General features: G+C 40.1%; 2 protein-coding genes across 4 annotated transcripts; one reads left to right on the top strand and one right to left on the bottom strand.

Annotated features, from left to right (window-relative positions):
• Positions 1–51: 51 nt before the first annotated feature.
• Positions 52–10,882, bottom strand: tmc1 (transmembrane channel-like 1). Of its 2 annotated transcripts, none has more exons than XM_065964595.1 (20): positions 10,691–10,882; positions 9,348–9,371; positions 8,393–8,903; positions 8,073–8,261; positions 7,888–7,978; positions 7,706–7,787; positions 7,426–7,532; positions 7,227–7,325; positions 6,951–7,093; positions 6,722–6,866; positions 6,427–6,621; positions 5,467–5,646; positions 5,235–5,387; positions 3,411–3,539; positions 3,175–3,242; positions 2,746–2,985; positions 2,538–2,663; positions 2,321–2,399; positions 1,644–1,785; positions 52–668 (listed from the first exon to the last, which is right to left on the bottom strand). In XM_065964595.1, the coding sequence occupies exons 1-20, from the start codon at positions 10,833–10,835 to the stop codon at positions 448–450; spliced, it is 3,069 nt and encodes a 1,022-aa protein (XP_065820667.1). In that variant the 5' UTR covers positions 10,836–10,882; the 3' UTR covers positions 52–447. The 2 variants fall into 2 exon arrangements, with proteins under 2 accessions (XP_065820667.1, XP_029132986.2); XM_029277153.2 differs by having other exon boundaries at positions 52–671.
• Positions 10,883–19,422: 8,540 nt separating this feature from the next.
• Positions 19,423–26,719, top strand: zfand5a (zinc finger, AN1-type domain 5a). Of its 2 annotated transcripts, none has more exons than XM_020633056.3 (6): positions 19,423–19,689; positions 23,005–23,166; positions 23,734–23,836; positions 23,960–24,045; positions 24,532–24,660; positions 24,777–26,719. In XM_020633056.3, exons 2-6 carry the CDS (start codon positions 23,007–23,009, stop codon positions 24,923–24,925), a joined length of 627 nt encoding a protein of 208 aa, XP_020488712.1. In that variant the 5' UTR covers positions 19,423–19,689; positions 23,005–23,006; the 3' UTR covers positions 24,926–26,719. The 2 variants fall into 2 exon arrangements, with proteins under 2 accessions (XP_020488712.1, XP_020488711.1); XM_020633055.3 differs by having other exon boundaries at positions 19,423–19,636.
• The last annotated feature ends 387 nt before the right edge of the window (positions 26,720–27,106 follow it).

Below are 27,106 nucleotides of genomic sequence, written 5' to 3' on the forward strand. Positions count from 1 at the left end.
GTTAAAAATAAGGTCAAGCAGAAGATGTAGAACTCTGTCACCATTGATAACAAATATTGTATTTGTTTGTTTTATGCTCTGAATAAGAAGTGTTAGCTTAATCAATATGGAAAAATATTTTCCAATTTAAGCTTCAAATTTAATTTACAGATTCAAAAGACACTGAGGCATAAGAACTGAAATGTTCACTTTTAAAGACAGCAATATTTTGCTTTTGTTTAAGCTTTATTTAATAAGCAGATTTAACAACTACCATTGAAAACATTCAGAGTTCTTTTACATGGAAACACAATTTTATAATTACACTTGATTTTGGATACAATGTGGACTAACTGCAATCAAATCAGCCTTGTCAATCCTCTGAGTTCACAGTGAACATCCTAGTATGAACTTCTCAATAAAGTGCTTGATTTTAAGTGATGTCTGCATATTCTGTTTTTCACTCCCTCAGTGTCTCTGCATGCTCGGCACCCGGTACATCCTGGGTTCACTTTGCAGAGGCAGACCGGGCAGGTACCCAGGAGCGCCATGGCTGCCATGGTGATGTGACCTGGGCACAGGAGCATTGGTAGCTGGGAGATGACATTCTTTAATTCGGAGAGCAGAAGGGTTGCGTTCATTCCTACCACGATACAGTCTTGGCCCATTTCCCTGGTTGTCTTCCCAGTCTACTAGAGGAGAAAACCTGATTATTAATCATTGATGTCGATAGGGCAAAACAATTTAGCATAGATATTTTTGTAGCATCACTATATTAAAGTTTGGAATGTCATATTCGAGAAAGTTTGTAGATAATTCAACCCAACAGCCAGGCAAGTATACCCCTCACTTTGGTGCGTCCTCAGACGCTCCACCCCCAGATCCATGTATTGGCATTTAAAAGGAAGCAATTTGTCTGTCAGGGGCATAGGTTAGGGGATATGTGCAGAATGTTTTATGTGTAAAGAATTTAAACATTGATTGTTCAATGTTAGAGCTCCCCCTACTGACTGGCTTCAGAATGGCTCAAAAACCACATTAACAGATTTTCAAGTCAATTTTTTTATTTTGGGTAGGGTTTTTGTTATCAGTTAAGTTAGTCTATAAAAGGCTATGATTGACAGTTCTGTTGACGAATAGGGCTTCTTTAGGCTGAGTGCAGTGGATTAGCAGAGTAGAGGAGAAATGGCAAAAATGCAAACACTAGCACAAGAGTTACTGAATTTCCACAAGTGTCTGCTTCATACCAACACAAGAATATGTTCTGCTGTGGACTGAACCGGCCTGAGAGCTCTTTGCCTCTTATATCGGTTCGTTAAATAGATGTTTTTGTTAGCAGAAGCATTGGGAAAAGTTAGACAGCTAACGCTAGGCTAGATAGATAATTGATTCATTGTTGGTATGAGCCAAGACACATTAGATAAAATAAATAAATCTTAAGGTATTCAATCTGTGAAAGTCTACTGGAGCAATTACTTTGTGGCTAAGCATCCCTATATGTTCACAAAAATGACAATTGTTCTTTGTAACTCACAACTAAGACAAAAAAAATTAAGTAAATAAGTATTTTAAATCTAATCTTATCTTTTAAATTAGTATAAAGATTATGTTTGTCTAACATCATTCTTTATATCTAATTGAATGTTGACTTTAAGAAGTCTCACCTTCCTGGTCTTTTAGTGAGGCATTGTTGTTCTTTTGATGCTCTGGACCATCACCGTGTGATGTGGCTTTTTTGGCCTCCTCTAGATCCATCTGTGCTTTCAATGCTGCTCGTTTGTTCTTCTTCTTGTTCTCCTCATTTTGCTATACACAAGTATACACGGAAGAAAAATATAGAACTGATTGTAAAAAACTGTTCCATCCACACAGAGCACAATTTCCAAGCTGAGAAATTAACAAATACATTTTAATTTTTTGTGTAGGCATATTGGGATGCACATCATTGCCACATTTCCTTTTATTTATCATCTGCTTTTAACCAACAACACAGATGACCTGTTCATCACCGACCCACTGCTTTTGGATGAATATGAGATGTTACTCTGCTGCTCTCTGCTGGAATCATGATACAAATACAACTATACTGTAGCTACAGACAGGCACTGGAATGGCCAGTCAGTCTATTTGTAAAACTATACAATGTTGGGGAGTTTCAAAGTAGCTTAAAGGTATTCAAATATGGAGGACACATATTTGAAACCTCCTCAATTTTGAGAGTACTTGACTCTGAGTGTTATATATGTGAAAATGATTCATTATTTTTTTCCAACAAAGCAATTAAAGTGGTTGTTAATGGGCTCAGGAGAACAGGAAAAACTGCAATCTGATTTTGAGTTACCGTTTGTAGTTTTTTCTTCAGTTCCACATTAGCTTCTTTGTAGCTTTTGGATGTGGATTGCAAGTAATAAATGGCCAATCTGAAAAATACAAGAACAAAGTAATTTCTTCATTTTATTTTTTCCACTAAAAGGAAATTGTTTTTGTTTTTTATGCAAAATATCCTGAGTTGTGCATAAAGTGCATATTGTTGCAGTGTGACGCTCAATGTTACTTACACCATCAGCAACATAAAGGGCAGCACCAGTCCAGGGTTAGAGGCGTAGCTGAACACTTTGCTAAACCACGCAGGGAAGTCCGACTCAAGGGTCTCTTGGATCACATCAAACATACGCTTTTTCCCACTAAGGACAAGAGAGGAATGATCCCACTCAAGTTATATGAATAATAATAATAATAATCATACTTTTGAACAGGCATTGTTACCTGAAAGGTCCACAATCAAAGGATGGGGGGATGGTGACGATGGTGTAGATGGCAGGCAGTGTGGACAGGAAGAGGATGACCAGGAGCATGGCCATGTAGAAGTTGTTGGAGCCAGAGGCCTTGAAGACTCTTTCCTGCGGCACATTACAGCACATGACAGCCCAGCACTGTAGGTACATGGACACGTGGAGGCGAAGGACGTTCAGGGCAGGCAGGCAGGGGGCGTAGAAAGCTCCCATCCTGCAGGAAAATGTTAAACAAAAAGTCTGTTAAGGGAACACACAATACAGGTGCTTTTCATCATTATATATGGTTTCCCATCAAACATATAAGCTACAGAAGATGGTTAATGAAAACTTGTAAATTTACAGCACGCTTAACATGTGTTTTTCAACTTATATATTGAAAAACAAAAGTATTTTTTCCTACCATATCATTCCTTGATTGAAGATTAGGCCCAGAACATTACCACTGACATCAAACTCAGAGTAAGATGGCTTCATAAAAGACAAAAATGACTCTGCTGTGACTCCTTTTTTCAGAAGCAACATTTAAATTCCACTCTAGAGAAAGATGCAGAATTCTAATATGCAATAAAAACATAATTTACGCACTTGAAATCTCAGCAGAACGGTAAATGTAATCAGTAGGAACAGATGACTCACAAATCCGGCCTCAAGGTCCCAACACCAGCAGTAGTTTAGGAAACGAACAAGCACGGCTCTCAGAAAATCCCCAATCAACAGCGTGATGTAGGTTGTCATGGTATCAGATATGATCAGTCTGACAAACTCCTGCAAAGCATAAAGTAATCATTTATAATCATCACCTTGCAGAATTCACATTTTGTTACTTAACATTTTATCCCTAAGTCAACACATTTTTAACATGCATGTCCATGTTAGTCATTAATAGGCTGTCTCTGCCATGTTTGTGTTCATTGAGAAAGATTTAGTGGTAAGATTGTCACAGGAGGAAAATGGGTTGTGTTATATAAACTGCTTTAATAAAAGACAATTTTGCATTCATAAACAATTTTTCTATGTTGTTTACCTCAAGTTTAACTGCTGCAAAAAGTGCATTTTAGAATAACAAGATACAGACATAAAGAAATGGTTTCCCTACTTTAAAAGTCCTCTGTTCCCTTTGCATTCTTTATCAGCTAAGTTTTTCAAAGTTACGCTTTAATAAAAAAGATAAAGGCCATCGACGAGAGCACCTGAATCACCCACAGTGCATCTACCCTAACCTCTTCAAGCCATCGCAATTACAATATCTTTGATGATGCACATGATAAATACTATTTTTTCAGCCAGTCCAAAGCAGTCTCTTCAAAATAATCTAGGCTACTTGATCCAATCCAGTCTGTAAAATTAGACACTGCACTGCTGTTTCTGATGAAAACCTGAGGTAAGAAGAAGAATATATAGTCCATACATGGTTAACAATCAAATCCTCCTGTCCACCCTACCGTATCTGAAGTAGACATCTCTGTAACAGCGGGACTCTTGCTTGAGTCGATCCTCACAGAGCGACCATTCATGTCCAGGAGTCTTTTATCACCGGTGTAAAACAAGGATCCATGATTGTTTCCATTCTCTTCTCTATAATCTCCTTTGTTCTGATTCCCTGCTACTGTGGCTTCTCAAACAATGCTATGCTGATGATACCCCTATTCATGTTCTTCATGCAAGACAACCAGACTCTCTCAGCACAGACTCAGTTTTTTCTCAAACTAATGGTGGAAAAACCTTGGGCACAATTTATCTGAGCCTCGAGTTGATCCCAGCCACTACCTGCATGCATCAGAATGTTTGTATGTGGTGCAGCCCTGCATGACACCCAACAGAAACCCTGCTTGAAAAAGAGATCAAGTCATAGATAGTGACTAAAGACCAAACAACTTTCATGTTACATCTGTCACTCTGTCTTGTCACTTTGCTCTAATGCTTCACACATCAGAAAAATCTGTTTCTATCTGACTGAGTCAGCTCCTTGTTCAGATAAGACAGTAGTGGACTTTTGCCATGAGAACAGTAGTGCCCTTGGCAGTGCTGCATGTTTGGTCTTCAATTCATCAAAAATGTTTTTGTCAATCTGATTGTACTCTTCCTTGCTGCTATTTGCAATGAATTAAAATCAATGATCCAGATTGGTCACTAGCATGATATTTAATTTCACTCATAAAAGTTTATTAGCGTATATTTAGAGTTTATTAGCATATATTTCAATATATGATATGAACAACTAAACCCTTCACCTTCTGTGGCTCTCTCTAAAAACTAAGATACTCTAAGCAACCTCCTGGAGTTTAGAGGGACTTGTGAACTAAAAACTTTATTTAATTAATCAAAACATAATCCAATATCCTGCATAGTTCAATAAAATATTCTGTTTCTATTCAATTATATTTCATAATGTCTGTGCGTTATGTTATATCATCCTATACACAATAGTAATACACACAAAACACATACATGCACACTAACCTGTCCCACCATGGTCTCCCAGCACGGCCCTCTGGGAACATCAGCAGGCTGGATAGTGATGGGCAACGCTGTACTATTTTCTGACACTGTACCATTGTAAAGACTGGCTTCCCACATGGTTATATTAAATTTCACTATCTTTTCCTCCTCCCTCTGCAAAAAATACACACCACAAATTAGGCATCAGGTAAACTCAAAAGTATCTCACTCATCTGCATGCTCTGGCTCTCACTTTGAGGTTGATCTCATCCATGAGTGCGATGATGAAGGTGTAAAGATTCCCTAAGAAGAGAGCAAAGATGCGACCCAGCTGCCACTGCAGGGCCACCCGAGGGTGGTAGTTTTCTAGGGTGCTGATGACGTCAAACAACATGGGGCAGAACATCCCCAGTAATGACATCACCATGTTAACCTGAGGAACATACAATGCACGGATGTAACCTCCAATGACATGTGAGATGACTGAAGATCTGCATTAAATGAGGATAGCTTTTTGTCAAAGTTGGACTGACTGTCAAATCGTGTCTGTTTCTTTGTATGGTGACATAAAGTGTGCATGTACATTATTCTTGAGGGTATATCTTGATGAGTATAATGTTTTCTACTGAAAAGTGACTAGAATAGAGTTAACACAAACACTCAAAATGTACAAAACATTTGTTTTTGATTTTGTGTTGCACCGGTCTTCCACAAAGTAATCCACAAAGATAAGGAGAGGGGCTGATACGCAATAATATAAAATAATTGTATATGGAATTAAAACAGCTTTTGAGACTCATCTAGTGACAGAAACTAGGTGGAAAAACTATGGTGTAGCTATGCAATTGTTTTTTTCAATCTGATGTTAATTTTGGGGGGTTTTGAGGTGTGGACTGATTTTGTATACATGGGGCATGTGCTTCGACCAGGTAAGCCATGAGTTCTGCTCTATCTATGGACATTGACAATATTCCACTTTGCCGTCCTAAGAAGCCAACACAGTGTTTGAGCATGCAGAGTGACAGTAAGGAACCAAAACAACTCAAAGTTCCCTCTAATGACAATGTTCCAAGTCAATCATCCATTGGCTAAATTCTTCAAATGATGATAACCACGCCACTCTATTGTGAACTTCTTCTGTAAGTCTTGTCCACTACTAAACTGATTCATACACTTCCTCTTTGATACTCTGTGACTCATAACTAATTGCTACCTCATTCCTCTCCCACCAGCTGTGAGTATCCAGTCCATCAAGGGCAAACTTCTGGGAGCGCCGGACAACAAAGTAGATGAGGTATCCACTTCCTGCTAAACAGCACAAGACCAGGAAGTTTGCCAGTACACGAAGAAAACGAGTCAGGTGGATGTTGTCGTCCTTTCTGCTCTCTTGCTCCTCTAAGATTGCTTCCTGTAGAGGTATATGCAGAATATACATGATAAAGGTACATGTGATATCCTGGTAATAGGATCAAATGCTACACTGGTTCACAAACAGTCGGTTGTCAGACCTTGAAACTTGTGGTAATGGAGGCAAACTTATTATCTGCAGTTTCAGGGTTTCCAATCAGGTAGTCCCAACTTGTGAACATTTTCCAGCTGAAATTAAAGCTGTTATCGTCACCAACCCCTGAGTCGTTAGCATTACGGGCCATCCTTTAAACAGAAATACAGATTCAGTATATAACTGTCCCTGAAAGAGAGAGACATATTCATTGTACGTAGTCATAATCAACATACGTTCTTATGACCACCATGTAGCTGTAGGCCACTGTTCCCACACCAACCAGGAAGTACGATAGAGGCATACGGAACTTGAGCCAGCCAATGGCACGCTGGTTGTTATAGTAACCATAGAAAAGGACTGAATACTGAGCATAACCCTGTTCATACAGAAACACCAGTTTAGGTGATCTTCAACAAGGAAGTTTTCAAAATATTTTGAATATATCACTACAATAATACAACAGAATGATAGTTAAAGAGCCTGAGGTAAGTGTGATTAAATGAACTGACTCCAAAGTCCCATAAGACAGCAAAGTCCATGGCACTGGCCTCTTCTGCCCTGGGGACAGTCTTTCTTGGGATGCTGCCATACGGCCGGCCCATCAGTGCCTGTTAGCAAGCAAGGGGGGGTCAGAGAAGGTAATTACATACAGATACAATACAAAGAAGTTATGACTTGTTTCCGATGAATAAAAGTCATGTACTGTACCTCTGGCACCATAACAAGGCCAAAGGTCAGACCAAACAAGATCATGTTGATGCCATACATCCACCTCAGGAAGAGGAAATAAGACGCAACCGAGGAGCCAAAGTGACCTGCAGGCAGAAGCAAAAGAAGAAATGGTACACCTGCAATAACTATGAGAGATCAGACCAGTTGGAGCTAGACGTACAGTAAGAGCGACATCATTCTTATCTCCTAAAAATGAAGTCAAGGATACTTAAGACAATGTGCAAAATATCTCTGAACAGTAAATGTCAACATTTACTTTCAATCTCCTTGATTTTCATCTCCCACGGTATGCAGGCAGTTTTGAAGTTCTCAAAGTCTCGTTGGAACTTCATCCATTTCTGCAAAAGAAACTTGATCAAATAAACTGCATCATATAATAGGTCCAGAATTGTTCAAATTCTTCTAATACAGATGTTAAATCAGATTGTGATTCCTAACCTTGTTCATCATGACCTTGTAAGCATAGAGTTTCCTTCCTTTTCCTTTTCCCAAAGCTCCTTCATATTTCTCCACAAACTCCTGAGACTCCCTAAGAGAAAGACAATGAATTGATATGAATTGAAACAACGGTCTCTTGATGTACTGCAGATTATCCTTGCGAGTGCATATCAATATAGATTTACCGTAAAGTCACAAGTTTCTTCTTCATGGGCCACGGTTTCCCCCTCAGTCCCTGGATCAGTTTCTTCCTCTCGTCCACCGCCTCCTTCAGTTTCTCCAGCTCCTCCGGTGTCAGAGACTCTGGCCTCACCCCTATCTCCTCGTTGTCCGCTTCATCTTTGTCTTCTTCCTCGCTTGTGTCCTGCTCTGAACTGAGAAATAGTGCAGTGTTTAATGTGTTTGTGCATGAAACAATAGCAGCAAAGACCCACAGAAGATCTGACAGAATGAGAAGACTACACAGATTACGCCAGCAGGAGAGATTTTTAGGATGAAACTTCACCTTGTTTCAACTTTCTTGTGTTTCTTCTTCTTCTTCTTCTTCTTCTCCTTTACTTCTTGTGTCTGCTCCTTAACTTTATGTTTACTTTCAACCTCTTCCTTCTCTTCTTCTTTGGCGCTTGCACGTCTCTTTTTTCTCTTGGAATTTCTACTACCAGCTTCCTCCTCCTCCTCCTCCTCCTCCTCCTCCTCCTGATCTTTTTTTTGTGTTTTCTCATTTCTTACATTCTTCCTCGTTTTTTCTGCCTTACCACTTTTTATTTTAGCATGCTTCTCCTCACCCCTCTGGTTACCTTCTGCTTCTTCTGCTTCAGTCCTTTCTCTCCTTCTCCTGCCCCTCTTTCCTTTTTGAGGCTGGGCCTGTGATTCCTCCTCTTTGGCCTCTCCTGCTGCAGATGCTTCTCTGTTCCTTCGTGGTCTCTTCTTCTTCTCTCTTTCACCAGCCTTTCTTCTTCCTCTGTGTCTTTTTCTCTCCTGTCCCTCTTGCAAAGTGGAAACATCATCCTCGTCCCCTGTAAGGTTTAGCATGTTCTATTATTTTGATGCTGCAATACACATGAACACCATTCAAATCGTTGCATTAGTGGTCCAGCTTTGTTTCTCTGAGTTGAGTAATTATTTCTGAGTATGCAAACCATATTATATTTCTCAACGGATATAACAGATATTTTTTTATCAAGCTCTAATTAGAATGTAGGAAAGCATTTCATGAAAGAAGGGGAAATGGCTTGTAGGTTTTATACTGGCTATAGGAGATGGAACTGGGGGAGCTTAAGGGATAGATGTGTATTGTTGACTACCCCTACATACCCTAGGAACACACACAAAATATATTTAAGAGTTCAACAATCTGCGATTCTGATATTTAAGTTTTAAATTCTTCCACATCACATAATAAGTAGTTGTTGCCTGAACAAAAGAACCTGTAGTGATTCATGTATTAGTTAGATACTCACCTGTTAATTCCAGTCCTATGTCAACTGTGGGAGAGAAAAAATGTATCTGTACAAATGGCCAAAGTTTAAAAAATACAAATCTTAAAAAAGGTTATCAAACTGAACATTTTCATCTGTTTTATATCTATGAAAACTTTTTATTTCAGATTGTTAAATTTTGCCATTTCTTTTTTTTTTATTTACACCAAGTTCAAATTACTCCCCCGTTCATCAGATCAACATTTATAAATCTTTCAATTTGATATCTGATACACTGTCGCGCTAACGATTGGGGATTATGAGACATTGTTTGACAATGCTTTAAATCCTGTCAGCATGATTGCAGGCAATCAAATCAAAAAAGAGTAGAGTTGGATTTGATATCTCTCTCTCACTGAAGTATCTCTGAGGGAGTGACGGATGTGCAAATCTATTTTCTTGACGGTTTGCATTGTTTTCATTTTCATGACAAAGATAAGTCTCAGTCTCTGTCTCTCCTCACCAGTCACATTCCATTTTACTGAAGCCCAGCTCACTGTGTGATGTTGTTTGAATTAGAAATGATAAGGTTATTGATTATGTTTTTTCTATGTTTATCGTGTGTGATTAGTTAAAGTGTTGTTTGTCTATAAGATAACAAATACCCTTCTCCTCTGATGACCTCGGCTTTATAAATCCAGTCCATTTCTTTTATAGCTTCAATAAAACACTGACCCCTTTCACTGATAGAGCCCAGGCCTTCCTCTTTGTGTACCTGGCACTATTGTCCTGCAGTAAAGAGTGAAACAAAGGGGACCACTGACAAATTGAACCGATATTTATGTAGTCCACCCTTTGATGTGTGTCCTTAATGTAACCGGAGTGGCCAGCACATGGGTCATTACGGTCATGTGCAGCAGAGGGGCACAAAGGAGACAAACAAAGGCCTAATGAAGGGATAAGGCTGAGCTCACAAGGACACAGACAGCCAGAGGCCAGAGGCCAGATCCCAAATATGCTACTGAGTGATGAGGATGCAAAGTTAAGGTAGATAAATGTGTTTGTTTAGGGTAGTTTGTTGGTGGTCTTTTAATGGATGATTCAAACTAGAAATCCAGAATTAATTGGTGCACTTTTTACTTTTCTGTTCCTTAATTTTACTGAATGTTTAATAAAAAAAATGATGTGTCTGTAAAAATTTGAATCTGCTGCCAACTTTATCATGACACACCAGAAACCAGAAGACTTAAGGGAACTTTCTTCATATGACTAACAATAATTCTCCTAATATATATAACTAATTGTAATTGAATGTACTGCACATAAAAATAGAGTCATCAAATGTTAAAATTTACAGAGCAATTTAGCCATGAAAATATTCTTACTGTCGTTCTCAGAGGTGATGAGACTGCTCCGAGACATTCTCGTGATCCTGCGTCCTCCTAAAAAAAATTCTCCCCAGCTTTCAGTAGACTGCGCGTAAATAAAGTTGCAGAGTTTCAGAAAGTCTCTCCTCTTCTGCATCCTCATAGGGAAGGACACAGGTTATCCACACTGCCATGGGAAATAGGCGTGTGTCTGTGTGTGTGTGTGTGTGTGTGTGTGTGTGTGTGTGTGTGTGTGTGTGTGTGTGTGTGTGTGTGTGTGTGTGTGTGTGTGTGTATGTTTGTGTGTGCATGTGTGTGTGTTATTGAAGGGCATGTAAATGATGAGTAGCCCGCATGAGAAGTTCACATTTTCCTCGCAACCAATCGACCCGAAACAGGAACAATGACACCATGGAAACCCTAGAGCCACACAATTTCACTAGTGATCAATTATTCAAAACAGTTATGACTGCCTTTATGCAGGTGTGTGTGTGTGTGTGTGTGTGTGTGTGTGTGTGTGTGTGTGTGTGTTCATCGTAGACATTAAAAATCCTGCACACTTCATGTATCTGAATGTATGTTTGATATTATTTATTCAGTTGTATTCTGTTTTATCAGTTTAAACACAGATTATAGATTTTGTACAGACGGACATATCAGTAACTTCTAAAGGTTTCTCTTAACGCACTTCTTCATCTTTCTTTATTCCTGTCTTTAAATGAACTAGTTTTGTCTTTGATTATGTGTCTTACAGGTTTGTGAAAAATATGTATTCTATCAGTGCACTGGGCTCTGAAATTATAGCTATATTGCTGTGTTTTTCTCTAAATTAAACTGAAGGCCAAGTCTGACATTTCACAAAGGGGTTTGGATCCTGGCTGGTAAAGTGGGTCACAGATTTTGTTTCAGTCTTGCGTGTCTGGGTGAGTTGCTGAAATATTTCTAACCATCTGAGTCATCTTAATGAATTCATGGATGCATAAATTTGTGGTGGAAATTACCGTCACATTAAGGAGACTCACTAGGAGCACAAAAAATATCCCCACATAGAAAACTATTACATTTATTTGTTTTGTTGTATTAAGATAGGTATAAGTATAAGGGTTAGGTATGCAATGTACTTCTCACTTGGTCTGTTTTGGCACTGGTAAAAATAAATTCATAAAATTACAATTATAATGTGCTGGTGGCGCAGTGGTTAGTGTGTGCGCCCCATGTATGGAGGCTATAGTCTTCCAAGCGGGCCGCCCGGGTTCAAATCCAGCCTGTGGTTCCTTTCCCGCATGTCATTCCCTATATTGTCTCCCATATTTCCTACTCTATCCACTGTCCTATCTCTTCATTAAAGGCACAAAAAGCCCAAAAATAAATCTTTAAAAAAAAAAAAAAATTACAATTATAATTCTATCACTTTGTTTGACAGGAGACAATATGTGATATAATATGTAATACAATTTAATAAATGTATTTGGAAGAAATGAAAAGTGTACAGAACAAACTTAGATATCAGCTTTTTTATGTCGTTAAAATTCTTGGAAGTTAATACTTCAAAGAGAGCACGTATGAGCATGATGTACAATGAAAGGTCTTTTCAAAAATGTACATAGGTACAAAACTTGAGAAAATGGAATAGAAACAGGGGAGCACCTTTCATGGACAAAGTCACAAAGGTGCTTCAACATCAAATCAAATAACGAGGAAAAAGAAAGGAAATTTAAGATTAAATATGTACATTTTTCCAAAGTGTCCGAAGACCTCAAGTCTACTGTCAGAATCTGTCAAAGTTCAAAGACAGGGGGGCTAAATATCTCACTACTTTGAGAGGTACACTGATGATAACCATGGCAAGAGGATACTTTGGGGGCAGAGGTGAGTTCAAATTCTTTTCACCTACAGAGGGCGATGTTGCTCTGCACTGGAAAGTATAGGAAGAGACATCTATGCCTCCCGAAAGATGATTTTTTTTCTATCTTCAACTGCCTTGTGTTCTCCTGCATGTATGTTTGTGGGGTTAGTTCACGTGTGGAGAAAGCCCCGAGCATCACAGACTGCATGTTAACATGTTTGTGTGGATGTTCATCGACTGCTGTGAGATATGGGGGCAGGGAGGGTTGGCCTGTTAGCAGAATCAGGTTCCTCTTGCTAAAGTTAGCTGCAGCTTTAAGCGGAACTCTGAGCGGAGAGGTGAGGGAGGTCAACAAGGCCACATGAGCAGAGAGTCATCAAAACACACTGTAAGATACATCTGACTGTAAAACGCTGCGGTAGCCTACAGCTGTGATGTTAGCCTGGGGAATAATAACCTACAGACTTCACATAGAAGCCACACAAGGCTTAATGGATGTTGTGGATTTATACTATCTTTCTTTTAAACTAAAATTGGTAAAATGGGAGGCTTAACATGTTTTTTATTTTTTTATTTAAAGGGTTGTTCCGTGAGAATATATAGAACAATACAAATTACCTCCTGTGATATTTAGCTTTTGCTAATTTTGTCCAGGTCTCTGAGATTTCTGCCTTAACTACCAAAATGTGGAGGAGAAACGTTGTTTAAGTTGCTCACAGTGTTACACATATCAGTAGTCATTTAAAAAAAACAAAGTCCCTAAAGCTCTATAGCAGTTTTAACATGCAGTATGAATACACACTTAAGTCAAACTATTTCAAGCAGAGTATGCGGTTGTATTTTATCTAATAAAACCTGGGTTTCTTTGGTTTGTATAGGCCTATAACAGAATCATTGAAGGTCCATGAAAAACTGGAGTTTCGGAAACATAATCTATGTATGACATAGGCCTACAGAAGACAATATATGTGTAATGGTAGTTAGCAGCTGTCTTTATGATGAGTAAAAAGGCGATAAAATGTTATCTACAGTTCATCATGTCGGTGTCTTTGTCTTTACTCTTTGTTACCTTGTGTTCTTCTGTTTATTTTTGAGCAGGAGGTGTGTGAGAGTGTGTTTCTGTGCAAACAATTTGTTTGTGTGCGTGTGCTATTATGTTCAGTGAAGCCGCGATCACCCTGAAGGCTTTTCACAGATGGCATGATGACAGGGTTCAAAAATGGCCTGCATGTTCAGTATGTGTCAAACAAACTCTGTAACAGATGAGTTGTTTGTCACAAATCCCCTTTGCTCCAGTGCTGCAGGTGAGAGAGGCAGCAAAAACAGGACCATGTCAGTGGACGCCTGTGTTTACAAACCATATATACATTCTTTATAAAATGCTTCAAGGTTAAAAAACAAATAGACACAGATGTGGAAGTTTGATCATATGAAGGAAACTAGAAGGATACGTGATACATCTTAAAGTCCTATTTTGCTGCTTTAACTCACTTCAGAGTATTGTGACCTTCAAAAACCGTCTGTAGAGATCCTGAACCTTTCTCTGCCGATAACGAACAACCCATGTGAACTTTGTAAAGCAATAAAGTCTCCTCAGCTGCACAACTGTTGACACTAAATGTAAAGCAGCAGGGAGTTTTGCCCCCCGAGGGTTAAACCTGGTTGTTTTTGTCAGAGAGGGAGGGGAGCTGAGAGGGGAGTACAGGTTAATCAGGTGTGCCTCAGGTCACAGTCACATTTCTGCCAAAGGGATTCAATATGAGACAAGCACTGCATACAGAGACTAGTCATTATAAACATCTAAAGCAGACAGTATCATGTGAAGCCTCTATGTGATACAGGGTGTTTACCTGGAACTATGTCTACAAACAATTTATTGGTTTTCGACAGAAGGTTTGACTCGTTTTTCAGTTTCAGAGATACTTCAAAAGCACACCACTTTGAATATGCTCCTGGGATTTTGGCCTGTTTTTTTTTTTACAAAGCTATCAAAACATCCATAAAAGGGGGAAAATAATAAACATAGGTAATTACTGAAACATTATCCCATCCCCAGGCCACGTGCCTTTTCTTCAAAAGCTAGCCCTTGCCCAGATCTCCCTCCCTTCTTTCCTTCTCCACCAAATTCCTTCTTCCTGTTTCTGCAGAGAACTGAATTTGTTTCCAAGTATGGAAGTAAAGGAAGACAGAAACACTTTCAGGAAGGACATTTCGGCTCTTATCACAAAGAGAGCAATAGAGAAAGCTAGACAAAACAAAAGATAAACAGCAGAAAGTGTGTTGCTCAACTTTACACTGTGTCCGCGGCACATTGACAGATAAACCGATGTGGGGGAGTGAGTAAGAGAGAAAAAGAGAGCATGGTAAGTATGCGTGAGTAAAACAGCGTCATCAACACCGGGGGCGGTCACTGTCAGACTCAGGGGCGGGGCTTGGCTGCTGCGATTGACAGATTAAAGCTGGGTGGGCGTGACTTGTCTTTGCAGACAGAGAAGCACGTGGCCAGCCCCGTCTGCACGAGGGAGCAGCAACAAAGACCAACCAGTCTGGGGAACAGAACAGAACACAGGACATCTGCTGCACACACATGTAAACACACACTCACACATGCAGGGGTCCACATTTGTTCAGCACAGGCATGTGGTTGTACATAGAGTCATACATCAACTGCAAACCCTCTCAGAGCATGCTGGTAACTTTAAATGGCAACTATTTCATGTAGCCCACAGCAGTATGGACACACTGTTTAATGCAAATATGCCAGCATTTCTGTAAGTTTCCAACACACACACTTTCACTAACACACATTTAAATGCATATTATTCCAGCATTAGATATACCCATATGGTGAGGTTTGTGTGTGTGGGAAGAGGAATGGGGGAGAAAGGAAGAAGGGCAGAGTTAAGTTTGCTGGGAAAGTTTGTGGGGGACTCCTCCCTGGTGAGAAATAACAAGAAACACATTCATAGACAGAGGAATTGTGTAGCAGCACTAGTGAGGGACTGAATGGTCAGTATAGGCGCTGAATCAGCAGTTTACATTCATTTGATACCATTTTTGTTGTTCTTTCGTTATTTCTCTCTTTATCTCTGTAATGCTTTGTCTCTTTATTTTTCTGTCATAATACCTTGTATCCTCCTTTTTACATTTAAACTCATATGTGACCCCAGTGTATTCAACCTCACATGTTTCCTCCTGTGTTTTCCCAACGATTACATCAACCACATTGTGAATGGAGCTGAAAGTACCTAGGATTTACAACAAAGCTACCCCTGATCTCCCTGAATCATACAGACAGGCCCCCTCTGTTCAAGTAATGTTTTTCTTTACTTACCTTAACACACACACACACACACACACACAGACAGACAGACATAGCACATACACGTACGTCGTCAACCCCTTCTTGAGGGGCTGCATGAAGTTGAATGTGTGGATGGTGCAGGGTGGGGAATCAGGTTTTGGAGCAATGGTTTTAAAAAGCCTGTGTGCAAAGCTTATCAAGCCCTGCACACAGCTTATGTAAATGGATAAGCTGCCATTTCCACCACCAGCCCCTTTATCAACAATGTCTCACCACGCCGACGCCACAGGCAAACCGTGCCTCTGTGTGTGTGTGTGTGTGTGTGTGTTGGATTGGCCAATATCTGCCTGGTAACTACAGACAGGCTGTTGGCACAGATTCACATAAGTAATCCTCACATACACACACACACACACACAAACAGGGGCAGACTGAAACAAAACAAAAAGCATCGCTGCAAATTGTATGCATCTGTTGTCATGGCAACATTGTCACTCTCAGCCCCGCACGTGCACACATCATGGTTGTGGAGGTGAATTATCACCCCGCTTTTTCTCCTTTCTATACAGCCATGCACCATAATACCAAAAAGCCCACACACACAATCACACACAAACATAAAAACATACACACAGGGGTACTGAAACCTACAAACACACATGTAGAAGCTGAGCTATGACAGCGAGGGGGATGGGTTATGATACTCAATACCTCCCACTCTCTCCTCAACTGCTCCCTCCCATCACTGAAACCCATGAACCTTCACATACTAAACAGACATATACACTACACACACTCCTTCTTTTCTGCTCCTCTGTACAGGGCTGTGTTAACAAAACAAAACACTCACACACACACTTACAAAGACCTCAGTGTAAAACACAGAACGCCTTCCCCCTGCCTCACTGTGCTTTCCTTACTCATATATGAAAAGCTTATATCTGGACAATAAGAGAACCACACTACTGTGTCTGATACATTTAGGACAATTTGCATCAAAATACAACATTAGGAGTGTTTATCACAGCTGACTAACCACTCTTCAAGCAGGACTTTAAATCCAAACCATGACCACCAATTGTATCTGTGAATTTCTTTCCCATCATTTGATTGCGTTATTTGATTACACTGTCCCTGTTATCTTTGATTAATGTTCCAGGATCCTCCCCTCATACTGGTTGTGTAGGCAAATTAAATCGCTGTAATCAAACTGTCTCTTTGAATGAAGCCTTGAAAGACATTAACATTATGTGGTACTGAATAACTCTCTGATTTATTCACTGTAAATGTGAATGAGCTGCTCAAGCCCTTGTAGTAATAATATGTCTTCTTTTATTGTTATTTGCTCCACTTGGGAACAAAGAACTACATTTAAGATTGACTGCCCTTCCTACGACGAAGCGCAGCTCAGATAATCACCAGCTTTGTTTATCTGGTTTTTATCAGAGATAAACAATCTGACTGGTTTGGTTGTCCCACAAATATTAGTATCGCCATGGATCAATTCACAGTTCCCAGGTCTACTTAACTCTTGTCCTGTTTCTCATAGAAAAAGTTTAATTTTCTAATTTGTTTAAATCTTTATATCTTTTTTTTTATTAATCCTGAAAACAAGCCCCCAAAAGAAAAATCTGTAGATTAAGAAATACATACAAGAATAAAATACTAAAGTAAAACATGATTTCTTTTTAAAACAGAAGCTTCTTGATAGAGCTACTTGAAGACAAGTTATTTCATATTTGGCAAATGAAAGCATCATTTTACACTTTGTTTACTACACATTGGTTTGAACATGTATTTTAAAAACTTGTTGCTCAATGTTTCAGACTCTTGAGGTAAATAAATAAACATGTCATCTGTTCCTTTTCATGTTGCTTAACAAGGAAAATACAAACTAAGTACAGTTGGTAAAGATCTGTGTTTGTGTGTTAAGAAGGCTAGGGGATCTTTGACAGCAGGACCTACTTTTGCTTTCACTCAGCTGCAACTTTAGTTTCAGTTCTGGTTTAAACTGGAGCAAGCAGACTGTGTATGCTGTTTCCAAACTGTACTAGGGTACTAAGTTTCCAAGAATCCACTCACTGATATATGACATTATGTTCCCTGAAACTCACTCACACAAAAACACCCAGCCGCCCTACCCCAAGTATTTGTTTTCTGCTGAGCGTGCCCGGCAATGCCTGGGGATGTGTGTGACGTTATCCTGACGAGGTGGAAGAATATGCCAGGACTTGTTAGACCTGCAGGGTAAACTAAACAGCACATATGACAGTAAGTATGTGTGAGAGAAGGGAAACGTTTTCATATTTCCTATGCAAAGCATTTAAGCTCACAGCAGGCACACAAGTGTATATACTCAAAACTAAGTAGTCTACCTGTGCAGGCAACGACATATGGTTGTGTGTAGAACCATAAGGCTTAACAGTTGAAATAAAGGTACATTAAAATGTATCGCCTATTAATACCATTACAAAGCCTTTCCCCCAATGCCACAGTGTTATTCCCAAACAGAAATGTGGATCATTTTATTGGCTTAAATATTTATATAATGTTGTGCTTGCTGTTAAACTGCCAATGAATTTTATTAGAATTTTTTTTTTTTAAACTCTAAAATAAAACAAAGTGTCTTCAGTGGTGCCTACAACCAATGTACATCCTGAAACTGTCCCGATCTCTACTCCCACTCCCTCATGACATGTTTACACTCTAAACGACGTGTGTGTGTGTGTGTGTGTGTGTGTGTGTGTGTGTGTGTGTGTGTGTGTGTGTGTGTGTGTGTGTGTGTGTGTGTGTGTGTGTGTGTGTGTGTGTGTGTGTGTGTGTACATATAACATAGAACTATACTAAGAGCTGTTTGAGATTTGATCAGATTAGGAATACAGAAATGTCTGGGATCAGGTTATGATAAAGTTAGAGTTGAAATAAATAAAAGATTAAATGATGAAATACAGAATTATAAATGTAATAAGTAGCCAAAAATTATGTTACCTATTAAATCATCGCACCATAGTCAATTAACCCTACCTATCGGATGTGTTTCACCCCAAACAACATGTTTACACTCTTAAATTCAACACTTAAAGTGTGTGTGTCTGAGTTCGGGTGGGTTGTTGAGTGGGCAACCCATTGTCAACTATTGAGCTCTGCTACAACAAACTGGCTTGTTTATTTTTTAAAGTGATAAATCTGCACCTCTTTTGCTCCTCTGGCAAAAATAATCATACAGGGTGGGCAGGACAAAAATATCCATTTCAAATGGGACATTTGTGGAAAAAAAGACATTCTCGGGACATCACCTTCCCTCTTAATCATTCATCTGTTTTTTATTTTTTTATTTTTTTTTATTCAGTCATGTCAGCAACACTGTTCATTGCTCCATCCATTTAGGTGGATTGCTCAATAAAAAAAGATGCGTGGCCTTGTAGGAGGATGACGAATGGATGTGTAATAATGCAACTCTGGCGCATGCGCACTCCAGACTACCCCCTCGCAGAACTGTACACAGCGCTCGGGGGCTCCGCGGGCAGCCAATGGCGACACGTTGTTCTGACTGTGACATCATCCGCCACTCCTCTTACTAAAGAAGGAAACAAACATCCATCCAGAAGGAACGGGAGATAGAGAGAGGTAGGAAGAGAGGAAGGAGGGTGAGGAAGGGAGAAATAACCCACTTAAACCTGCCTGAAACGGAGGACAACGCCACATACACACCAGTAAAAGAAAAAGGACATTACCAACACCTGAAATCCACCTTTTTCCTCTGCCAGGATACTTTCCCTGTCGTCTCGCGAGACACTTCATCGATTTTTAGCAGGTGATGATCTTGGATTATTTTTATTTTTCTTCTTATCAAGGATGAAAATTGAAGTGAGTTCAATTTATGAGATAAACATAAAAAAGAGGGGTCTTTACCTAGGCTCGTTGTCGGTCATGGCGACCTTTAACGCTGGATTGAAAGGTCAGGTGGTGTGTGCGTGACGATAAACAAGCTTATTCTTTGCCTTTTGTTCGTTGGAAGTTGTCACAACCAACACCGCCATCATGACTGGGAATATCACAAGCCCTCAAACGTGACTCCGTCTGGTTCAGGAGAAAAACAAGGGAGGGAGCTAGATACTGCTGGTAGCTGTCTCTTGTTTTTCTATTTGCCCCGAGCTGGGGGATGGGGAACCAAAGCCAGCTAATTCCTGTCTAGAAATAGAAAATTCATAAGCCGAATAGGCAACTAGAGCGAGAGAGTTCCTCTGAAATTACTACAGAGCTTTTGGTTAAATATTAAATGACCTGCCAGGAGAGCTTTGCTCAGTTTGCAGTAGTTTCAGCTTTGAAGAAAACGAGGTTTGCTTGGTGTTAAGAGCTATGTGGCAACACCAAGTCGTTTCTGAGTACTTAAGAGTCATTGTATAATCGAGGTTGAACACAGTGCATCGTCGAAAACACAAAATGGTTACTTATTAGAAAAGTGGCTAGAAAGAGGAGCTACAAAATGATGTCTTAAACAGGAAGTAGAGAGATTGTAGACAAAGGAAGAAACAAAGGGAGCAGAGACCACTCTGTCTAGACTGTGGTTTAATACAGAAAACATGACTGCTGTAGCCGTCCTGTCGGCCTCTGGTCATTATTACACACCTTATTTCACTTTTTAAAAAAAGAACAATTTACAGTCTGTTAAAACATCAGTGGGCTTTTTCTCTTCTGTCCCTGAGTGTGACTCAGTAGTTTTCAGCCCAACAGGGCCTGAAATATGAGCTGAGCCTGCAGCTGATACAGGAGCTCAGTCCTCCCCTTTGTTTGCACGACATTTTCACACATGTTCTTCAAAATACACTCACTTATCTGGAACAAAACTGTACAGATTCAAGTTTGGCCAGTTCCACATTTTTTTAGTTTATTACTTGTGGGAGGAAGTTGTTGGTAATGATTGAGACTCACAATCTACCCTGTGCTGGAAACCCCCTGACTTCCCCCGTAGGATGCCTTTTACAATAGACAAGACATTGTAAAAGGCAGAAATATGGACATTTTAATCCTCTGACAATTTCATATAGCAAGGTACAAACAATTGTTTCCTTAATGGGCAGTTTAGTAGCTTTAAATTAACCTTAATTTTGATTTAACAACATTAGCAACCAACCGTTAAATGTCTTGAACAAGATGTTTTCCTTTTCTCTCTAAAAGGCCCAATTAATCGCAAGATATTTAAAACTCCTGAAGTATGCTCCTCAAGTCATGTGGGTTTCCTTGAGGGATTTGATCTTCTGATTGTGATCAGTCTTAGTTAAGGTTTTGGTAAACATGCCTACCGTTTGTCTGATGGCTTGTCCTAAACGTGATAGCTGAGCAACACTGTCCATTGTTTCTTTGTGTCACAAAGCCCACTGTTACAGTTAATCTGTAAGTTAACATAGGCCTTGTCATTCGTTCTTTATGTCGTTCTTTGTGCTTTCTTTGCCTTGTTTATCTTGTCAGTTGTGCTGTTTTAAACGACGAGGAGCTGTCAAGTACATGTTTAGCTCGAGCCCTACAGTTCATGTGTAGCTGTCTACTTTAACTGGGGTTGTTGAGTTTATGGAAGCGGTTTTTATCCCATGTAGAGAAAAATTACTTTCGAGCTTCTCAGCAGATCCCAGCCTCTTGCTCAGTCCTCCTGTCTGGTCCTTTTGAGCACTCAGCAGTTTAACACGTGACGTCGAGGGAGAGAAGGTCTTTGTGGGCTTTTCCAAGGAAACCCTTTGTTGACACGACAGAGATAGCATGCGGGGGACCTGGGAGGGGGTGGCTCAGGATTTAATAGCACTTACAAGTCTGTTGGTGAGGTCGGGATACCTTGAGTGAACCGTCAGGACGTTCTGAAACAACTGGCAGCCTCTCCTGGAACATTAAGCCTGCTTGTTCCTCTGTCTGTGACCAGAATAAAGACGTACTTAATTCCAACATAAGGAAGCAGCTGCCATGTTGCAGGACAAAGGGCTAAAGGTTGTTTACAGAGGGAAATATGGTATTCTGACTGTGCGTGTGACAGATTCTGGCTGTGTGTTGTTTTCTTTTTTTTTTTTTTTTTTTACAGAAACCAGTCTGGTTTCAGCTGATGATTTGTAAAAACCAGTTAGGGCCGGACTAGCAGTCAGGAATCCTTTTTCCCAACTAATCTGGGACTTCCTGTCTGTCTGTTTGTTCATTCATTAAGGTGGTTGTGATCTGTTGCCTCAAAGTCAGCACCTCCCGTAAAAGAAGTTCCTGCTGATGACATGGCAACAAAGCAGAGCGTCTACTACGTCATAGGGTTTCACACTTGGCCAAGTTACGCACATACACGCTTGTTGTCGCATGATTCTGGAAGTTTTGAAATCTGTTTGTGGCAAGGCTCAAGGAGGAAGGGGAGGACTGATGTCGGCCTGCCTTGTTCTTCTTTTATTCATAATCTCAAGTCTTTTGATAAGGACAGAGTATTCTTTTAGTGCCAGTTTGTTCTTTGTGTGACCCAGTTTCTGCTTGTGAGTCAGCGATGAGGGTGTTGGTTATTGTGAGTCGTCATTTGCCGTCATGTGTCAATCATGCTCAAAGATGATGCATTAGTTTGTCATACTTTTCCAACACAACATGAATTACCATTTACTCTTAGAAATAGAATATAACTTTGTAATTATAGCCAGCTTAGAGACAGGGGAACAATGAAAGCGTTTTCCTCAATCAAAAAGTTGACGTAAAAATGAGAGAAGCTGGGTCACATCTTAGGAAAAAAAAAAAACTGATCTCAGAGTAGTGAAAAGAGGGTATTGACGGGGAAGAAAAGGGGGACACAACAGCGAACAAAGCTGTGTGAAAGAACAGAGGGGAGCTTCTGCCAAGGTGCTGAGCAGAACACAGCGATTGTTGTTTGTTCTCTGGTCTTCCTGTGGAGAGGAGTTCATTAATGCATTCAGGCTAAATGGCAGGGCACAGATGGATGTGTTGTTCTCACATTTTAATATTATGACTTCTCTTATCTGTTTGCACAACCCGCTTCTTTGGAAGCAGATTGGCAGGGCATCAGTGTCTCTTCACAGGCACATGTGTGTCCTGTGTCTCACATGTTGGGTTGTATTTTACATTGATTATTCATGTTGAAGAACGCTTTTGCATGTGCATGTTAGTCCTTTAGTCTAATAAGAATTCTCTCTGTCCCTCTCTCATTCTGTCCAGCAATGGCCCAAGAGACGAACCAGAGCCCGGTGCCCATGCTTTGTGCCATGGGCTGTGGTTTCTATGGCAACCCTAGAACCAATGGTATGTGCTCTGTATGCTACAAGGAAAACCTGTCACGGCAGCAGAGCAGCGACCGCATGAGCCCCCTCAGCCCTATGGGTAAGTCAATTCTTTAAATTGTTTTGTTTTGTTAGAAAACAGAGACCCTGAGTATTTAACATAAACAAGTAATCGTATTCCAACCCATGAATTTACAGCCAGAGAAGTGTGGCTTGAGAAAGTGTTGACATTGTTTTGACATACAAGTTCTGGACCAGCCAGTGTTTCTTTCCCAGCCTTCCTCCCCCGCCCTCCCTCTTTGTTTTTCCACTCTGTGTAATGAAAGACAGCTGTTTTCTTTATAACAGTGTTCACAGTTAGGGGGGTGTTCACCCCTTAAGACATTATTAAGGTCAAACATTCGCAATGTGACACTGGCACCTGTTTGACACATATCAACACACCTATGTCAACTGAAGACATTGTCATTATTTATTTTGTTCAGTATATGAGGGGATTTTTAAATGGTTAAATGTTGGCATTCGCTACAGTTGTTTTTAGCTACATGTGTGAAATACACCGAATCCACATGTGACTATAGATGTTTTGTACTGTCTACTCCTGATTTGAAATGTTATTCATGCCCTTTGAAATAAATCTAATAACGTTCACTCTGTTCATGTCCAGGCTCCGCTGGTAGTCCATCCTCAGAGGCATCAGCCATCCAAATACTAGAAGCCAGTCTAGCCAAGGTTGAAGCCTCCCCTGCCTCTTCACCAGACATGTCTAGGTCAGTATTGACTGTTATTGATTGGTAACCTTCTTTCTTGAAATTGATAAATGTGCTTACTGTTGCCCGACTGGTCCTTTTCCTACTTTTAACCCTGTTTCCCCCTTTTATTTAAACCTGCAGAAATATTCAAGGATCTCTTCCTGTGACTCAACAAATGACAGAGATGAGCATTTCGAGAGAGGACAAGCCAGAATCCCTAGAGCCTGGTAAGACATACAAAATAGAAAAGCAGACATAAATAAGCAGGTATTTGACAGGGATGTAGGTGTTTTCTCACTGACAGACTTCTTCAGGAAACATTGCCCTGCAAAGCCCAGTGCAGCCACACTGTATTTTTGATGCTTCGCTGAATACCTTAAACCAAACTGTTGGTTTTATTTTCAGCCTCCAGGAAGAAGGGGAGGCCTAAAAATAGACCTTTTAAAGATACCTCTTCACCAGAGGGCTTCCTCAGCATTGATGCTGCCTGCTGCAGGCTTTCTCTAGTAGTAGCCAAAAATAATTTAGAGACAAGCATCACAATTATTACTATCCATTCGGATAAAAGTACACAATTTCCAGTTGTAAATATGTCTGCATCAATTCAAGGAACAAAAACAAAAGTAATTTTTCTGCTAATATTGCAAGTTAAAGATACCAGAGCTGCATGATTAAAACAATGTTTTCTCCTTGTTCTCTTTCCTTATGTGTAGTTATTAGCCAGCCTGCTGCTACTAGCCCTTCTCCTGTAGCTTCTTCCAGCAGTGAAGAAAGCAAGGGTGACACCCCCAAACCCAAGAAGAATAGGTGCTTCATGTGCCGCAAAAGGGTGGGCCTTACAGGTAAGAAGGGGGGACAGAAAGGGGCATCTGTTGCAACACTATGAATTTATTGCAGTGATTGAACTTCTCATCAACACTCCTGTTCAGTCTTTGACCACTGACCTTTGTCCTACCAGGGTTCGACTGTCGCTGTGGCAACCTTTTCTGTGGCATCCACCGGTACTCGGACAAGCACAACTGCCCCTATGATTACAAGGCTGAGGCTGCTGCCAAGATCCGCAAAGAGAACCCTGTGGTGGTAGCTGACAAGATCCAGAGAATATAGATGTGAAAAAACAACAGCTTTGGCGGCATCGATGATAACAACTTTGACAAAGACTTGAGTATGAGTGTGAACCTTAAAAAACGAGCACCGACATGAGTGGAGAAGTGAGGATTGAATGGACTTGATTTACAGAATTACAACCTCAAGAAAAAGATGGGGGAAAAAAGAAGAAAAAAAGACCCTGTCTGAGGGAGATGCATGAATGATCACTTTCTCTTTTTTTGATTAATTCATTAGTTTGTTTTATTCTGTTTTCTGTGGTGTGACTTTGCCGCTGTTCAGTCCTTTTTTTTTTTTTTTTTTTAAGAATATGTATTGTCTTATTAAAAGCATCCAGGCTAAATGTCCAGGATATGCTGTGCTCCTCTCACCCAAACCAGGCGCCATTTTGTGCCAAACCGAAAAACAATTTTACTCAGAGCCTGTCATGTGTCAGACACTGGCGGGTCTTTTTAAACATTCAGACCACACAGTTACAGTCCACACTAGTTATCTCCCTCAACCTTTTTTGAATTCATGACCTGTGCTCCGTTGGTACCGGAGTCAGTCCACGTTTTGGAGAACCGTACAACTGTCCCCAGCCACGCACAAGGGGCTTTGTTACTTTGTCTCTGTCTCTCCTAGCTTTACCTACCTCACAGCTGCTGTGTTAAGCTTTCTCGTCTTCCCTTTTACTTAGTTTTCATTAGCTTCCAGCCCAGCAGATCATCTTGATAGGCAGCCTCAATGACCCCTCTGATCAGCATGTCTGTGTTGACTTTGATCGGTTTGATTGTGATGAGGCTGCTCCATTACGGCTGGAGGTATCATGCTAGACAGGGACAAACAAATTACTCCACGTTTCACTGAATTCTTAACATTTTTAATGGTGGTTATGGGTAAAGGAGCTCTGCGCCCATATTGTAATCACAGACGCCTGGTGCAGGACTGTGTGTGGCCTAAGAGGGAGGATGGCACCCTTCACTGGCCCGGCCTGGTAGGTGAATTCAAGCAACAATATTGTAGGAGCATGAATGAATGAATGGGATAAATGCATGAGATACTTTTCATCTGCATTAGTGTTTCAGAAATATTTGGCATCACTCAACTTAGGGTATCAGACATTTTATTTGCTGAGAGACAATTATGTAATATTTTATTAGCTTTTTTTTCCTCTTCCATAGATATTGTACTGATGTTGGCGCATGTATTCAGTGCATTTGTGGAACTAGGGTATGTGAACCATGATTTTTTTTTTTTTTATGCGCTAACTGACCGTTGATTTGAGCACAGTGTATGTGTGTGTGTGTGTGAGTGAGTGGGTGTGTTGTTGCCCCACCCTGTTGTCTGTGGAGCTACCCGGTTTATCAGCACATGTTTACAGAACTACAGGAGCATGCCAGAGCTAGATTTATGAAAAATAATAGATACCAAGATTAGATGTAACTTCTCATCAGTTAAACAGCTATTGGTCTGTGTGTCTGCTTTAGAGCAATGTAGAGAAGTGTGTGTGTGCACATTCCTGTGCAGAAGTGTGTTTTCATGGCTGCCTGACACATTCAACCACGTATGTTTGTGACTTGTGTTACTCCCTCTTTTTTGTCCCCCCTGTAAGGATGTGTTTTTCATTTAAAAGACAACTGTATGTATCCGTTGGAGTTTTTTTTTTCCTTTCTGATTCTTAGTTATATGCAAATTTGTACAAAAAAGAAAAAACAACAAACCGTGTTGTTATTTATGTATTACATATAATCTTGCTATCCAGCATTACAACAGAATAGTATCATGTAAATAAAACTGTACAGAGAGACATTACCAAGCTTTGTTGTGTGTTCACTTTCAAATGTAATCTCAGTTGTGTGTGTAAGATGCTTTTGACAGTAGTGTAACACATTTTAAAGCCTTATTAAGCTGCTCAGGGAAGAAAGGCAGCTTTAAAAAAATATATATATATGAGAAAACCTGGTTCATTAAACATTGAGTAGTGAATAAAAAGTACATGTGATGAATCAGCACAAGGTAGTTATGAGTAAACATTGTGAGGCTTCTTTTCACTCAGGAACAGAATAGTGAAGGAGACACATGTCAGGAGTTCCAGCATTACCCTGTAATTATACCCTGACTAACCCAGCCTCTTTAAGCATCGTCATGTTAATACTGAGCGTTGGCAGCACAGACTTTAAACCTCGCTCGAGAGACTCT

The sequence above is a fragment of the Labrus bergylta genome, chromosome 2 (genome assembly GCF_963930695.1).
Source record: "Labrus bergylta chromosome 2, fLabBer1.1, whole genome shotgun sequence".
NCBI lineage: Eukaryota > Metazoa > Chordata > Actinopteri > Labriformes > Labridae > Labrus > Labrus bergylta.

Bases quoted from the DNA above. Each gene is read 5' to 3' on its own strand.
- zfand5a (XM_020633056.3), top strand. From the start codon at position 23,007: ATGGCCCAAGAGACGAACCAGAGCCCGGTGCCCATGCTTTGTGCCATG. The intron at 23,167-23,733 runs GTAAGTCAATTC...GTTCATGTCCAG, and splicing joins GAGCCCCCTCAGCCCTATGG to GCTCCGCTGGTAGTCCATCC. The intron at 23,837-23,959 runs GTCAGTATTGAC...TTAAACCTGCAG, and splicing joins TCTTCACCAGACATGTCTAG to AAATATTCAAGGATCTCTTC.
- tmc1 (XM_029277153.2), bottom strand. From the start codon at position 10,835: ATGAGGATGCAGAAGAGGAGAGACTTTCTGAAACTCTGCAACTTTATT. The intron at 7,979-8,072 runs GTAAATCTATAT...TCTTTCTCTTAG, and splicing joins AAGAAACTTGTGACTTTACG to GGAGTCTCAGGAGTTTGTGG. The intron at 7,788-7,887 runs GTTAGGAATCAC...TTTCTTTTGCAG, and splicing joins ACAAGGTCATGATGAACAAG to AAATGGATGAAGTTCCAACG.